Genomic DNA, 17323 nt, shown 5'->3' with positions numbered 1-17323 from the left:
ATTAATTACAAAAAAAGTAGTGGCATGCTCAGTGGCTTGGGAGCAACCTCTGGCTGTTCTGAACACTGTTCCTCAATGTGGCGCATTCCAGAAAAAATGGGCAAGACCCTTGCCCAATTAAGCTTCTGTTTGGCAGCTTGTTCCCACCTTGAAACAGCTGCCACCAGAGGAATGAGTCAGCTGAAGCCTCCATGAGAAGTAAATGCAGCTCCATTTACTTAAATGTGAGCCCCAGAGTAAATACCACTGCAATAAAAGTATTATAGGAGATTATGGTGTGCTGTGCTTATTGGTGTGATTACCACATGGAATTCCCTGTCACAGAGTGTTGGACTGGATGGGCCACTGGCCTGATCCAACATTGGCTTCTCTTATGTTCTTATGTGTTCCATTGGGAGAAAAGATCCCCATTTTAAAAAACAGCAGACCTGATTGCTGTGCAAGATTTGCCCTAAGAAGCCACAGATTTACCTTCCTTAGAGGTTTCTCAGGAAAGATTGTGCAGACATACAGAAAGGATGGCTTTCCAGATGTTTCTTATCTGTTTTGCCATACTGGAGGAAAGGGGGAGGTAAAAAGAATGTTTGCTTTTCATATTCAGCTTCAGAATTATTTCACCGAGTTATTATGGTGTTTATAATCTTGCTGGGCTGTGAAAATTGCCAAATTGCGTCTGCGCAGGAACGACACCACCCATTTCTTAGCAAGAGTCTGTTTATGAACCTACAAATACAGACTCTGAATTATTTTTGCTTTGCGTTGCAGGTTTTGGTGCTTCTAGGATACCCCTATCTCCATAAAAAGTGTATAGAGAAGGCTGCATTCTAACAGCACTTGTACTTCCTTGTGAGGCAGCAGTATGTGTGAGTCACAACCCCTCTGGTTCCTTCATGCCAGGTTGCAGCATGGGCTCACATAAACAATTATTGTAACAATATGAAAGTATACTTTAAAACAAAAATCTCTGTTCCTAGGAATTTCTTTATTTTTTTCTGTCCTGAAGGGCAAACAACAACAGAAAGCATAGTCTAATAGATCTTACCCCACCTCTAAAAAAATATTTCTTTCCAGGGCTCTTTATGTAGCAGGAGCTCCTTTGCATATTAGGCGACACACCCCTAATGTAGCCAGTCCTGCAAGAGCTTACAGTAGCCCCTGTAAGAAGAGCTCTGTAAGCTCTTGGAGGATTGGTTACATTAGTGGGGGTGTCGCCTAATATGCAAAGGAGCTCCTGCTACAAAAAGAGCCCTGGATGTAACCCATTCTGAGCCCTTGGGGATTATGGCATTTGGCCCAATGATGACATGTTCTTTTGAGCTCCCGCCAGTCTCAAAGTTGACTGACGGGTATGAAAGAAGAATGGAACCCCCATTGTTCAGCATCCCATCCTATATGTGGCTTGGTATAGACTCTGTAGGTATTTCAAAGTAGTTCCCTGAACTGTATCCCAGTGGCCTCAAATTGATTTGAAATGTGCTGAGAGGCATCTGAAGCCCCTTGAATTGCAGTCCAAAGCAGTTGGTGTCTTGGACTAAATGTGGTGAGATTAGATAATTTCAACAGATAGTGCAAAAACAGCCCCTCTGTTTCAAGGGAGAAAGAGATTTACAAATCTCCTGTCTTCAGATTTTTCTACTCATCAGGACATTTTAATATGAGACAGCAAGTGCATTATTCAGTCCCCCTCCCTGTTTCTGTGTGTCTACCTAACTATAGCTATCTGTATATCTGTATGATGCCATGCAGTTCCATTTCACATCAGTCTCAGAAAAGAACATCTTTGAGGATCACCCTTTTAATTCAAGTAATTGAGGGCCTGTCAGCTATGCTGACATGGGGGGGGGGGAAGGGTATATGGTATCTGATATGAACACAGACCAATATGCTCCAGAAATGATTGAGTTTAAATGCATGCCACCTGGAGGTCCATCAGTGGCTATTAGCCACAAGGTATAGATAGGGACTCTGTGGCAAGGGATGGTCTGTATTCTTGGTGTTTGGGGGAGGGCAGCAGTGTGAGGGCTTCTAGTGTCCTGGCTCCACTGTTGGACCTCCTGATGGCACCTGGTATTTTTGACCATTGTTTGACAGAGTGTTGGACTGGATGGGCCTTTGGCCTGATCCAACATTGGCGTCTCTTATGTTCTAAAGGGAACTCTCAGACAACTGATTATTTCAGCACTACCTGGATTTGAATGTCATGCACTGCAATTTGATCACGGCCAGTGAACTTTGCAGTGAAGATAATCTCTTTCCAGGTTTAATAATCTTGGAATCATTTACAACTCTTCCTTTAAGCTACTGTTTCCATTCTGTGCAGAAAGAAAGATCAACCTCTGGGGAGGACAGAGAAATATCAGTGGTTTACATCCTGGCACTTGCATTCCCTCAGCCTCTCAGCTGCCTATGCAACCCCCTACTGCTCTAATAGTGATATTTTTTTTGCACTCGAGAAACATCTTGTATATTGAGCCAAGGTATGGATGGAAGAAATGCAGTGCAACCATATTACTAAGCAAGGCTGGCCTGGCCTGGTCGGTACCTCCATGGGAGACCTCTTGAGATCCCCATGTATATTACCTTAAGTTCAGCGGAACAGGAAGGACTGAAGTCCATATTTTACTACTACTTCTTCCAGGGATCACAACTCCACGTCCCTGTCTTGGGACACAGAAGCAACCGCTATTCTGACCATCAGAGAATCTGCAAGACTCTTTGTTCTTTCCAGGACCAAAAAACTCAGCACTCTTCACTTGGACGCTAGACAACATGCATGTTTACTGGGGAGTTACTACTCCACTTCTGTAGAGTTACTACCTCACTTGATAATCCAAGGCCAAGTTCTCAAAAGAGCATTACACAAAGGGTAAAATTGTACATAATGTGTGTTTAAGCAATTCTTTTTAGGGATAATACCCAATTGTTTTCCCCACAAGGGGTAAAATTAGAGACTGTTAAATAACAGCTAAGCAAACCAGACAACATGCATGTTTACTGGGGAGTTACTACTCCACTTCTGTAGAGTTACTACCTCACTTGATAATCCAAGGCCAAGTTCTCAAAACACACATAATGTGTGTTTAAGCAATTCTTTTTAGGGATAATACCCAACTGTTTTCCCCACAAGGGGTAAAATTAGTTTAACAGGGGTGGTTTTTGGTGGGGAACCATCCCTGATGGGAAAGAATGAACACATCCTTCTCTCTCCACACAGATTGGTGCCTAAAAAGAATCACATAGCTACTACACGTATGAACAGTGCCACCCTTAACACTGCTGATGTGAGAAGAAAAAGTAAAGAGACTGTTAAATAACAGCTAAGCAAACAAATAAATCTTCTCTATTCCAAATCAAGAAAATTAAAGGATACAATGCAGCAGTGTTCCCTCTAAGCCGAGTTAGTGTGAGCTAGCTCACACATTTTTGTCTCAGCTCAGGAAGGATGGCTCCAGAGCAAACTGATTTATGCAGTAGCCAAATCGCTCGCTCACAACTTTAATGCCAGTAGCTCACAAAGTAGAATTTTTGCTCACAAGACTCCACAGCTTAGAGGGAGCATTGCAATACAGTGCAGAAATGGACTTAAGTTGCACTCTTGCACCAGACCAAATGATGGGCCAAATGATTCAGGGGAAGCTTTTTGGAAACGAAAGATGAATGAATAGATGTTTACAAGAATGAATGCCATCGTATCTTCCAATGAATTTAGATTGTCGTCACCTTGAGGCAGAGACCTATCTTTGCATGAATGGCTCCAATGAAATAACATATTCCTGATGGCCAGCCTAATCAACCGTTGGTTTAATAAATGTTAATGTTCTGATCTCACCGTCTTTTCAACCTAGCTAACACTATTAGCTTCATTAATTATACAATAGAAGAGATCAGAATAACCTTACTGAGCAAGGTTCTGACAGGTTTTCGGTTGTGGACCCTTCAGCTATCTAGTTCTACTTCTCACCCCCCTCTTCCTCCTCCCCTCTCATGCCGATTCATCCTTTCCTGTCAGCCATGGCGCAAACATGGTGGTAGCTTCCTATTCAATACTCCTATTGAGCAAAATGACAAACACTGTCTAACCCGATAGATGAGGCAGACCTGGGTCTTTCATGGGTATCTAATGCTGGATGAATGCAAAAGAAAGCAGGCTGGAGGAAAGACAGGCAACCAGTTTTTAAAGGATTAAAAAAAAAAGAATTCCAAAGAAACTACTGCTTTTTCACTCTTTGAAATATTGGTAGAATAAGAATTACAGAAAGGATTGATGTGGAGAATAACAAAAGCAGGCAATAGAAAAGAGCAAGAGTCCAGCAGCACCTTAAAGACTTAACAAAATTTGTGGCAGCTTTTGTGAGTCACTGCTCACCTCTTCAGACACCTCACTTCGTCAGGTATCCAAAGAAGTAGGCAGTGACTCACAAAGGTTCATACCCTACCACAAGTTTCTTTAAAGTCTTTAAGGCACTACTGGGCTCTTGCTCTTTTCTGCTGTTACAGACTTAACACGGCTACAGATCTTAACCTAAAAGCAGGCAAGATAAGGAATGTCTGACTGATAATACTGTAACTCTTCTTACGGTGGTTTAAATGGAATAATTCCGTGCTGAGGATGCTATATGTTTTTTTTTTTTTAATTACAGTGCAAAGTTAGTCCAATCCAAGCCCACTGAAATCAAATTAGACTGGAATAAGTCTGCATAGGATTGTGCTGTCAGATATGTGCTGGGGGGGGTAAACAAAATGGATGAGCAAATGAAAACGAAGACCTGATGCGCTTAAACATGTTTTTTTGTTGTTGTTGGATAATGGGTGCAGTTTTTAATGCAAAAGGGAAGGATCGACAAAAAGGTAAGACAAGTGGGACATGTCAGGACTCATGGGGGAAAGGAAATCCCATCCTTCTCCTGCTGGTCCATAAACTTTTTTTGCACAGGGCCTTTTAAAAAACATCTGTATTATTGGGGGACAGGGCATTAACTCACTACTTTTTCAGATTTTTCTGAATGTGCCCGGTCCTTAGGTAACCCCATTGGGCTGGTTTTTTTTAAAACAGTGAGGCCATCTTGGGAAATAGGTATATGATGGTGTAAGAACAGATCTTAGAAACTGAAGTGGTTTCCTGAGTGCAGACATGAAATAATGGACCACCTTATGAGTAAGACCCAAAAAATAATAATAATAGTGGATTCTATTCCTGTGCTCATTCCCAGAAAAGTTCCTATGTAAATCATTATGACGTATCTTCTACAACGTGCTTTAAAAAAACTATTCCCTAGGCACCAAACATTACATCACATTGTCAGGCCTAGACTGTCCACTGCTGTCCCACAGGATGACATTGGCTGCAGGCACTCCCATTTTAGGATGATGCCAAGTGCGACATCAGACAGCCATTGGACCAATCACCCCTTCCCTCTCCTACTAGCTCATTTCCATGGCCAATATTTTGTTTTTGTTGGATTCAACTTGTTGCTGAACATATACTGACAATGCAATGCACAGATGTTTGATCCAGGTTTGTACTGTGATGGAAATAATTTTACATGTTTTGATTTATTAAAGTCTTGTATTCAGAACAATTGCAAAACCATAAATGAACAAAATTAAGGTGCTGAACAGAATTTAAACAACTTGTTTTTGTTTAAAAAATGAATTAAAAACGAGACATTCAGAGAGGATCGCCATCTAAGAGGGGCTTTTTCCCAGCCCTGCTTGAAAACATTTACATTATATTATTCCTTATGAATTCAATTGCTGCTGTGATACCCAGCCGAAATCCTTAACTGAACCCGTAGCAAGTCAGTATGGAGATTACAAAAAACAAACCATAAAATAGTTCTTGGTATTATTGTTGTTATACAATCAAAGGTTATATTGGAAAGAAACTGTTAACTTTAAAAATAAAGTATGCAGCAGTAGCAGTCCCTCTACGACTAAGAAACTGCAAACACAGCAAACGCATACACACACACACACGGAGGCTTTAACACTGAACTTTCAACGACTGCGTGTGCGTCTTGATTTGCTGGTCTGAAGATATTTAGAATGCCCACTGAAGCACACAATCAAAGAAAACTTCTAAATGGCTTTAATATGAACCCCAGTTACTTGTATGAAGAAAGCACCCGGGGCAGTTTGTTAGCTTGTGCCTTTCTCCATTCTGAAAGTATTTTTCCACCTTTGTTTGCACAGTTTTGCTCTTCCCTGAGTCATCTCTTCATGTGTTGCTCCTCCTCCTCCTTGCCCAAAGCCAAGAGGCTTGAATAAGCAAAGCTGTGGACCAAGAAAACAGTGATGTACTAGTCCTGAGGACGTGCATAAAAATTCATTGCCCCGACGTTACTGATATCCCCCTATTCCTCGCCATTTTTTAAAATTAATTAATTCATTTTAGTTATTTATTTTATTGGATTTGTATCCTGCCTTCCCCTTGACGGGCTCAGGGCGGGTTCCGACAGTAAAAGTGCAATACAGTTAAAACCATTTTAAAATACAATGTAAAATAACATGACACAACAGCACATAAGTCATAAGTATCGTACCACTCTAATAAAAGCCAGATGCTTCAGTGGTTGATGATGATAAAATCAGTTTTTGCTATAAAGATCTTTAAATTTAGCATCCCAAGGACTCAGGCTACAGATGGAGGGGGCCCAAGGGGGGGGGACGTCCGCTGCCTCAACTAAAAGCCCGGTGGAAGAGCTCCGTCTTGCAGGCCCTGCAGAATTGTAATAAATCCCACAGGGCCCTGATCTCACACGGGAGCTCATTCCACCAGGCAGGGGCCAGGGCCAAGAAAGCCCTGGCCCTGATTGAGGCCAGTCGGACGTCCCTGGGGCCGGGGACCACCAAAAGATGTTGATTGGGTGAAGCATTTTCAGCCAGTTAAGATCCATGCTCCCAGGTCCAGGCCTTCTGGAGAGAAGTCAATGCCCAAATACTTTTAATTTGCACCCTCCAACTACAACCCTCCTTGTTCCTTTTGAATCATTGGAGCCATCCTGCCCCCAATGGGCTTATGAAAGAGTTGATAGAATTGTGTCTTGCGGCCGCTAGGAATGTTATTGCATTTCATTGGAAATCCAAGAAGACGCTGCTACTGAGTGACTGGTTCCTGAAACTGTGGGACTTCTTTTTACAGGACAAAGTTTCCACTAGCATCCTACGATCCGAAAATCAACCCGTTCCTGACAATCTTCAAGAAAAATGGATGCCCCTCTTGGAAGCCTCAGCAGCACATAAAATTGACACCTCCCTGTTTGCCCTGCATAAACACCAGGACTTGCTTTCATATTTTTAACTGTTTTTTTATATTTAATTAAAAAAAAAAAAGATCCATGCTCCCACAAATGGTGGGAATTCATGAAAGAAATGGATCTGGCCCTAACTAACCCCCCCGTGCCTTCCAGTAAGTGGCTGCTGATTATCTGGGAAGCCTCCTGAACAGCATAGAACACAGGGGAATCCAGCAAGAAATGGGACCCTGACAACATGGCTCCACATCACTCGCAGATGCGTGGGAAAAGCTCTGCACTTGCACCAGGATTAAAGTGGGTGGGGATTCCACGTGACTCTAGACTGTCCCCTTCTGCAATATTTTGCTAAAGAGTTCAAACAGGGATCTAAGTATCTCATTAAACTCTTTCCTCACAACAGCAAGAATAATGTTAGCGCAGCATTGAAAATTGCTGCATGCATAGCTATGTGGGAAATGAAACAATTTATTTAAGCCCGTTCACGGGGAGGGCGGCCTAGAAATCAAAATGTAAATAAATAAATAAGATTTCTTAAGAACTAGCAACCTTTTATTTGGCACTGGATTAGGATCAACCTGGATGAGAATGTAAGGGACAGAATCTTGCAGTATCATAGAACCCACATAGCGTAGTGGTCATTTAGGTACTAATGAGATCATTATATATTTATTTTGTGGGTTTGTGGGTGTGTATGCATGTGTGTAATAAGGGGGTGATTTTGTCCAGCTCTCCCTTCTTGCTACAGCTCCCCCACGCTGTATGGTATGCTGATCTAGAAGACCCCACCAACCTCAGACATATGACACTCGGATGACACCCGACCTGTGTCCTCTGGACTTGTTTAGTTTCTGCAGAGCATGCAAAGCTGAATTGTTTAGGTTGCCCTTTGGAAGGTAACCCACATGTTTGGGCTGTTTTAACGGCGGTATGGTGACAGTCATGTGTTTTGACGTTAATGTTTTATTGTGTTATTTGTTTCTATGTTGTTTTTACCTTATGTTTTTGGTTTTACCTTATGGTATTGGTTTTAACTATGTAAGTTGCCACGAGACCCTTTGGGTGAGTAGCGACTAAAAAAAATCTAATAAATAAATGAATAATTTTTCAAGGGGGCAGGGCACTGCTAGGCATAGGCAAGGCAGGAAAGATCCATGTCCATGAACTCCCACAATCTGTGGAAGTTTAGCTCCCTTCCCACGTCTGTATGGCAGAGGTTGCCAAAAAGTTATGTAATAAATGTATCAGCTGAGAAATAATATATAATTAGACCATAATCATGCAGAAGAAAACTCTTGTGTTTTGGAAAGAAACAGTTAGCAGTGGCTTCCCTGTGAAAGCATGGCTGATGGGAACAAACCAAGGTCTTCGAGGGCTCCCGAGACCGGTCTGTTATCTGGCACTGTCTGCCACCACACGGTATGCATATGGGATTTAAAAATGGTAGCCACAGATGCATCCGCCTCATGTCACTACAGCAGTCTTATAATCATCTGTAGCTCTGTGCGGTCTTGCAGACCAGGAATGTCTTGGGATGCAGAAGTGATGGACAGCCTTCCCAGCATGCTTCTGCTTCCACCAGCATCTAAAATAACCAAATCTAAAGGGTTGATTGGGGGATTCAGTGTAGTTGGGCGCATGTGGAAGTGCAAATCTGGGGCTCTCCCACTAAGAATTGCCATACCTCTTCTCTTTGGATTTAGAGTTTTTCTGTATTCATGGTGATAGTCTTCCACACAGTTGTCTTGGACATTTCATCTGAGATGTTGATGTCCGCCGGATCTGCCCTGAAATAAACATTTTAAGTTCAAAGTCCAGTACAGTGAAATCTTCAAAAGGACTGTGATGTGTTATGCAGTGAGATACCCGCCTCCATGATGTCTTTTAAAAACATTTCCGGCCCCTGCCACACGGAGGGAAATTGATGCGGGCAAAGCCGCACTTTTGAAAGCTGCACCAAAAGAGACACACGGCGGCGGGATCACACAGATCCCATGAGCCGCCGCGCAGTTGCTCCCCGGCACGATCAGATGCCGGGGGGAAAGCCACAGAAGGGAGCACGCGGCCACCGACTGCACATGTGTGCGCATGCGCAGTTTGGCTGGGAGTCTCGATTGCTCCAGAAGACGGGCGCTCCAGCGATCCGACGGCCGCGCTTGCTGCGGCGGTTCCGGTAAGTCCTGCTCTGTAGGTGGGGTTTTTTTACAGCGGATTTTCGGCCTGAAGGGCCGGATCAGGGACGGGTGCACGCCGCTTCCCAGATGTTGCGGTTTGATCGCGCCCGTTTGCTGCGCCCCCGATCCGTCCCTCTTCCAGCCCTAAACCTCCCATGTGATCGGGGCCTCCGATAATCAACCACATTTAAAGGATTTTCTGGAGTTTTTAACTAAATACCAATTTTAATTGATGAAGTATCAGTTAATCTCAAAGGATGCCATGCTGTGTGGATACGTGGAATAATTCCATGTAGACTGCTCTGAGCGCCCTTCAAAGAATCGTAGAATCTCAGAGTGGGAAGGGACCTCCAGCGTCATCTAGTCCAACCCCCTGCACAATGCAGGAAATTCATAAGGCTAGGATACAATTGTGAAAGACAGTTTCATGTTGGTCTGCAGTAGAACAGCTAGATTTGAGTCCAGCGGCACCTTAGAGACCAACAAGATTGGGGGAGGGGGGTAGATGCTTTTGAGTGTCAGACCTCTCTGGGATCTGCCAAAGGGAGCTTTGACTCTTGAGAGCTTACACCCCCAAAATCGTGTTGGTCTCTAAGGTGCTAATGGACTCGGGTTGTGAAAGAGGAGCGAGAGAGAGAGAGAGAGAGAGAAAACAACATATCCAGGCTCAGCATTTTTGCTACTGCAGACAGAGAGCTCTTCAAAAGCATGGTGCCAGGAGCAGGTTGATTGGGCAGAAGGGGAATCACTCTGCCACGCCCAGGGTGTATGCCGGAAGGGCACAAATGTGATCAAGGCAGAAGAAATAGAATTTTCTGAATTTTCAGAAATGCCTGATTTTTCCAGCATGGTCATAAAGCCACTCAGGTTTCCACAGTAGTCCTCACAACAGATCAGAAGATTCTGGAACAGCATTGGTCAAATCTCACCAATGCGAGCCATGAGTATCTACACCAGCATAAAGGGAAGCAGTGGCTTGGTAATGCAAAACCATGGTTTATTTTAACTATGGTCAGTTTGTGAAACCAAGATTCAGCTTGCCAATGATCCTTCAAGATCCTGGTTCGGGGAACCCAAATACATCTAGGGAACAAACATATTGTGTATTTTGGCTCTCAGTTGTAATTATAGTTCCGCACAATGTGTGAATACAGACATCCTGGCAGAAAGCTGGCTTGTTGCACAGCACCACCCTCTCCAGCTACAGAGTGAAGGTGTTTTCCAGCTTGAACTGCTGCTTGGGGTGGAGGAACAGTTCCTGCGTTTCCCTCAGGCCATTTTCAGACACTGAAATACCCCCATCAAGGAGTTGTTTACTTAAATTTGGAGCAGTATGTGCTCAGAATACTCCACATGCTGCTCCAAATTTATGTAAATAATTCCAGGGGGGGACAGGTATTTCAGTGCCTGAAAGTAACCTGGAGGGAAGGCAGGTGGCTCCCTCCACCAGCAGTTCAAGCCAAAACCCCCCCCCCCCCGATCTTTAAAATGACTTTCCTGCAGCCGACATGTGACTGAAGAGAAAACACATTGAGTTTAGGAAACCCAGAGTCTTCTAGTGAACAAACATATGTATTTTGATCAAAACTACGGATAATAAACTAACTTCAAATGATGGCTTCCAGTTCTGATTTGATATGCCCTAACTAATCACAGTTAATGCCATGGCCTCAAACACCTAACCATAGTTGGCTGAATTAAAGTAAGGTTTCTCATAATGTCTGAACTTAGACATGAAGTTTGCAGCCCTAAAATCCACCAAAAATGTACACCAGTCCTTGATCACCAGCGTGTCTAAGTTGTGAAGGCTGAAGGCTTCTTTGGAGGCATTATTATTGCTTTTTTTTTTTTACCTGTTGTTATTTCTTGATGACATATTGCGTGTCATTGCTTCAGTTCCTGGCACCACCAGATAATTTGTATTCACTACCGGTATTTCAATCACAGTTTGTTGACCGTTTTCCATCATCTTTTCAGACTCCTATTTGACATGTAACAGGTAATTCTCACTGACACTTGTTGAAATAAGATGAAAATCATATACCATACTCCTATTCCCTGCACATATTCAGCAAAAGTTAGTCCCATTCAACCCCCCTGACATTAGTGAAACGTTACTCAGTTGGATGTATTTTCTCACAAAGTTCATTGGGACTCGTTCATGGCTAACCTTTGCAAGATTGTGCTCATTATATTTATTGAAAGTTATAGTCTTTGGCAGGTTTCCTGTTTACAAAGAAAGGGGTGAATACATACAGCTTGAACTGTGTGAACTATCTAATTATTATCTTATTTAGCATCAACTTGGTCCCCACCGAAGGAGGCCATAGTCTATATAATAGAAAGCCAGTATGGTGTAGTAGTTAAGTGTCTACCTAGGACCTGGGAGACCCAGGTTTGAATCCCCACTGTACTAGGGAAGCTTGCTGGGTGACCTTGGGCCAGTCACACACTCTCAACCTAATACTGTTTGGTGTAGTGGTTAAGTGCGCGGACTCTAATCTGGGAGAACCGGGTTTGATTCCCCACTCCTCCACTTGCACCTGCTGATGTGACCTTGGATCAGTCACAAGCTCTGGCACAGGTGTCCTTGAAAAAGAGCAGTTTGTGTCAGAGTTCTCTCAGCCCCACCCACCTCACAGGGTGTCTGTTGGGGGGAGGGGAAGGGAAAGGAGTTTGGAAGCCGCTCTGAGACTCCAAGTGAAGGGCGAGGTATAAATCCAATCTTTTCTCTTCTTCTTCATCTATATCACACGGTTGTTGTGAAGATGATACAGCAGAAAGGAGACTAGTGTAAGCTGCTTTCGGTCCCTCAGTGAGGAACAAGGCTATATATAAATGAAGTAAATAAATAAATAATAGGAACGACAGGGTGGGCCCTGACCTCGATGGCCCAGGCTAGCGCAGTCTTGACCGATCTTGGAAGCTAAGCAGGGTCAGTTGTAGCTAGCATTTGGATGGGAGACCTCCAAGGAATATCAGGGCTGCCATAAGTCAGCTATGACTTGACGGCTCTTTCTACCACCAAGACAAAGTGGGGGGAAATCAGGGACTGGTAAATTAGTAAAAAGGAGATGCAGAGAGATTCACTTGGCAGTGTCACTACAAGGAAGTCACCCCTTTGATAGTCTACTTGAAGTAGATGGGCCACTATAGTACAAAGCAACCACCTCATGAGGAACTCCTGAAGAGAGATGGAACAGCACAGCAAAAGCTAATTTCCTGAGACCAGTATGATATTGGACAAGGACACACGACATCAGGAAATGGCTTCAGTATGATACAGGAAACCATAATACACAGAGACAGTCTCTCGTAATATGCCCAGAATATCTTCTCTAGAAACTACTCTGGATTAGGAAATTCCTTTGCCACTTGTTATTCCATTTAAACCACTGTAAGAAGAGTTACAGTATTATCAGTCAGACATTCCATGCTGAGGAGGCTATATGTTTTTTTTAAAAATTACAGTGCAAAGTTAGTCCAGTCCAAGCCCACTGAAATCAAATTAGACTGGATTGTGCTGTCAGATATGTGCTGGGGAAAAACAAAATGGATGAGCAAATGAAAATGGAGACCTGATGCGCTTAAACACGTTTTTTTGTTGTTGTTGGATAATGGGTGCAGTTTTTAATGCAAAAGGGAAGGATTGACAAAAAGGTAAGACAAGTGGGACATGTCAGGACTCATGGGGGAAAGGAAATCCCATCCTTCTCCTGCTGGTCCATAAACTTTTTTTGCACAGGGCCTTTTAAAAAATATCTGTATTATTGCGGGACAGGGCATTAACTCACTACTTTTTCAGATTTTTCTCTGGATTAGGGAATTCCTTTGCCACTTGTTAGCTGCCGTCCTGAGAGGAAAATCCATGGTGGTTTGGTAGCCCTCCTCAAACACACATCACACGTATAAATGTTTAATTAGCAAGATTTTGTGTTCATCTGTCTGATTTTGCCAAGATGCCTCAGAGGCTGTGAACATTCTCATGGTCCTCTTCAGCTGCCTTTGCTGATGTGTAATAAGCGATGCCTAGAAGTTTCCATCAGCAGGTCCCACTGCTGATATCTTTGTGAACTCTTCTCTCAACAGACCTAGATCTTAGATTAACAGCCTGCTGCTGTATTCATATGCATTTAATTGCTCCTCTCCTTCTCACCCCTTATCTGGGGAATCCGTAGCAAAGACTTGAATGAGGAGAGGGGAGTCTTGAGTTGATATATACCACACAAGAGGATTTGAGGGTTGGCACTTAAGTCTACTGAAGCATGTTCAAGTTCTGACCAACAGAGATATTAGTGTGCATATAAATATATACTTACCTCGTCAGAAATTGCTTTGTTTTCGGCATCCTCCAGGTTTTTCTTCTTGCTCTCTGGCATGAGATCATCGAGCCAGCTTAGTTCCCTTTTTGAAAAACAGAAATCCATGACCTGCCGGACGAAGACCAAGGCCAAAACCTGGTATGCGCAAGGGAGGGAAGAAGAATAAGAGCAAAAAAAAGAAAAGCTCACATTATCATGAGAGCACTCACCAGCAGAGACCGACACTACAGACTTTGAGTACTTCTTCACGGAGGTATAAAACCAGAATCAGTATTGCAACGATCAATCCATTGACTATACTAAAAGCCTGCTGGAATCTCTAGGGAAAGCAGAAGTAGGAAGGTCAGCAGCAGCATTGGAGGCAGGGAAAAGATGGATTCAGACTACCTGAAACCACCTGTTAGGTGTTATCAAATGGTCTATTTCTGAACTGCTTGGGGAATTATTATTTTGTGATGCAATGAGGTATCTGGAGTCAACATGACAGAGCAGAGTTTTCTACTACTGTTTTTTTCTCTTAAAGGTCAGACATTCTTTAACAGGAATTGGGAAAAGTTTGGGCACCATCAGTGCTACTTTCTACTATTACCTTCCACCTGATAGACCATTTTGAGGACTGCTGAAGGAAGGGTTTAGGAGGGAAAACAAGTTTTGGTAGACTTTTAAAATTCTCTTCTTCTTGTTTGTGAAACACAGCCACCTTCATCCAGCTAGGCGATACACCCGTTTGGAAGCAGGCATATGTTCACCTACCCCAAGATGGATAAGGCACTGTGTGTGTACATGGGTTAATAAATACAACACAAGAGGACCCAGTTGCTAGGAATGTATATGTATACCAGTCTGTATACATATACAAATGTATACCAGTCTGCTCTGGTTCACAGACTGGTAACAGTGTCAATCAGCTGATCAGCAGGGAGAGTGAGAATATATATTCCCCAACCCAGCCCTGCACCGTCTTCTCACCACACAGCTGACTGGCGTCATTGCCTATTATCTGACCTATGCTCCTCTCACACTAGAGCAGGGTCCATGCTTGTGTTTCTGCCAGGGGTCATTTGGGGGGGGACGCGGGGGGACGCCATCCCCCCGGGTGAGGTGCGGGAGGGCGGGGCCTGGAGCTCCCTGCTGGTGCCCGCTGGAGGTCGCCGCCGGCTGTGGGGAGGACACACTTCCGGTGATGTCAAAGGGTGTGGCATATGCTAATGAGTTATGCTAATGAGTCCCCCTAGCTCTTTTTCTACGAAATGACCCCTGGTTTCTGCTGCTGTTGCTCTTCTTGTTGTTCTGCTGTTATTCAGCCCCACCCCCACAACCCCCAATAAATGACAAACTTTTGGAGAACAACTCTGGTATGATTATACAAGTGCTGCTACTTATAAAGGGTTCAACCTGTCTTAGTGTTCAGTTTCTCTTTGGTGTTTTTTTTTTTTCATTTTTTTGTTTTACCATCATGGGAAAGATGATAGCTGCAGGAGTTGCCTTGATAACCCAGAGCAGGATGAGGCAAGTCAGCTGGATTACAGTGAAGAGATGCACTTTTCGCAAGGGGACGTGCCGCAGGTAGATGAAATCCGGCTGATGTTTAGGAGGCATGCCAAACAGCTTGAGGCGATCAAAGAACTGGGAACGGTACATGACACAAGAGAGCATGCATTTGAAATAAGGCACTAATTATGGAGGGCAAATCCATAAATAAATAGCCCCTAACAAATCCCTATAATTTAGCCGCAAGCATTTCCACACATGATACAAAGGTAATTGGCCGAATGTTGTTGTTTTTTTTGCATTTCCTGTGCTCGTGGCTTGATCTCGGTGTTTATCTTGGCTAGAATGTGTTTTATAGTTTCTTAAATGGGTCTCTTCCACTTCCTGCCCAACATTAACAACAATCAGGATCTTTCCACACTGCAATAGGAAGCTGCAGCCAATCATGGCTCTCTGACAGGTGTGTTTGTACGATATGCATTTCTAAACATGGGTTTGGCATGCAATTCTCAGGCAAGCACTTAAAAACATAGCTGTACACCTACAAAACACTGGACTGGATACAGCACAGTATTTCCATGGACCCAAGGACTCCTGCCCATGAAGTGTGACTTCCATGGCTCTCCTCTCCCACAACTCCTCCCAATGCCCCTGAAATCCTGCTCCTGTGGGAGAGGGGACCCCGAGGATCAGGCTTTTAAAGGGCACTTCAGGCTGCCCATAGGAGTGGGGGAAGCTGAGAAAGCTGCAATCCCTGAGCAGAAGTCCTTGCGAGTGCAGAAATGCTGCGCTAGATCCAACCCACCGTGAATAAAGCAGGCCTCGTTATATGCTTTCAAGGTGTCGCGTGTGCTATTTGTACCATGCATGCAAGTAAAGGAAACAACACATAGTATGTAAAGACTGTTTTTCTATCATGGTCTCATACATTCCCACATACAAGCAAAGCGCTCCTGTCATGATGGAACCTTTCCAAGGAATTGCATCCCACAGCTTGACATTCTTTGATCTAGGTTTCTCTGACCTGCTACAAGTTTACACTCCCTGCCCCGAAGTCTATAAAAATGCATACCTGAATTCCTCTCAGGGAAGAAACGCCCATGTACAGGAACACTCCATACAGGACAGGCATGGGTATAAACTGAAAAGAAACAGAACACATGCAAGCGATATAAAGCTTATAATTTATATGCAGCAACAATACCTTATAATTAACATTGTTTTAAAATGCTGTCCTTCTTCTTTCTGTGCTACACACTTCATTTGCATTGGCCTTATTTTCCCTCATGGTCCACAAGTCAATGGGTGCATGAATTACACAAAGACTGTTGTTGTACATTGCTAGCTCCAGTATCATTATCACACAAAAAATTGCAGATGGGTATTCAGGAAAGGGCTTTTGGGATGTCGTCTTCATTCTAGGGAGGAGGCATGGCTCAGTGCCAGTGCATTCTGTACAGTGGGTACGACGAGTGAGAAATCTCTTGGCCAGGGTATGTTCTGAAGGTACATGATGCAGAACACTGCTGAAGCTAAACAGGGATTGATGAATTATGTTGTGAATTTTATGTCAAATATGTCTGAAAATCGACTTATGTTGATTTGGGGCTATGCAGTGGCAGCTAAGGTAGAAAACCACCTCCTCCTATGCCATGTCTTCTGGGTTCCAAGAGTCTGGAAAACAGCTCCAAAGCCAATTACACGGTTACCAACTCTGGGTTGGGAAATACCTGTAGATTTGTGGGGTAGAGCCTGGGGAGGGGAGGGTTTCGGGTGGGGAGGGACCTCAGCAAGGTATAATGCCATAGAGTCCACTGAACAAAGCAGCCATTGTCTCCAGGAGAACTGATCTTGGTCATCTGGACATCAGTTGTAATAGCTGGTAAATTTTCTGTAGGGGAAATGATGTGCTGTGGCTGGGGAACACAGTGGTTTCTGGGAGATCTCCAGGCCCCACAGGGAGATTGTGATATGTATTTTACCTCAGGACTTCCAACAGCAACAGCAAACTGTTTAGAATGTTAGAGGCAAAGGCCAATCAGGCCACATATGCAAATGACCTCTGTGTTCTGACTGGCTATGG

At 43.7% G+C, this 17323-nt stretch overlaps 1 protein-coding gene across 1 annotated transcript in view; it reads right to left on the bottom strand.

Annotated features, from left to right (window-relative positions):
* Positions 1-5929: 5929 nt before the first annotated feature.
* Positions 5930-17323, bottom strand: part of SLC4A8 (solute carrier family 4, sodium bicarbonate cotransporter, member 8) — a 71327-nt gene continuing 59933 nt past the window's right edge. Inside the window, exons 19-24 of the mRNA XM_015407691.1 lie at positions 16313-16381; positions 15202-15375; positions 13747-13884; positions 11281-11408; positions 8938-9040; positions 5930-6273 (exon numbers count right to left, since the gene is read on the bottom strand). Of these exons, the coding sequence (XP_015263177.1) occupies positions 8953-9040; positions 11281-11408; positions 13747-13884; positions 15202-15375; positions 16313-16381 (597 nt within the window). The 3' untranslated portion in view covers positions 5930-6273; positions 8938-8952. The remainder of the gene's footprint in view (positions 6274-8937; positions 9041-11280; positions 11409-13746; positions 13885-15201; positions 15376-16312; positions 16382-17323) is intronic.

Source organism: Gekko japonicus, unplaced genomic scaffold (genome assembly GCF_001447785.1).
Source record: "Gekko japonicus isolate JY-2015 unplaced genomic scaffold, Gekko_japonicus_V1.1 scaffold1692, whole genome shotgun sequence".
Lineage (NCBI taxonomy): Eukaryota > Metazoa > Chordata > Lepidosauria > Squamata > Gekkonidae > Gekko > Gekko japonicus.
This window is presented reverse-complemented; position numbering and strand designations above follow the sequence as displayed.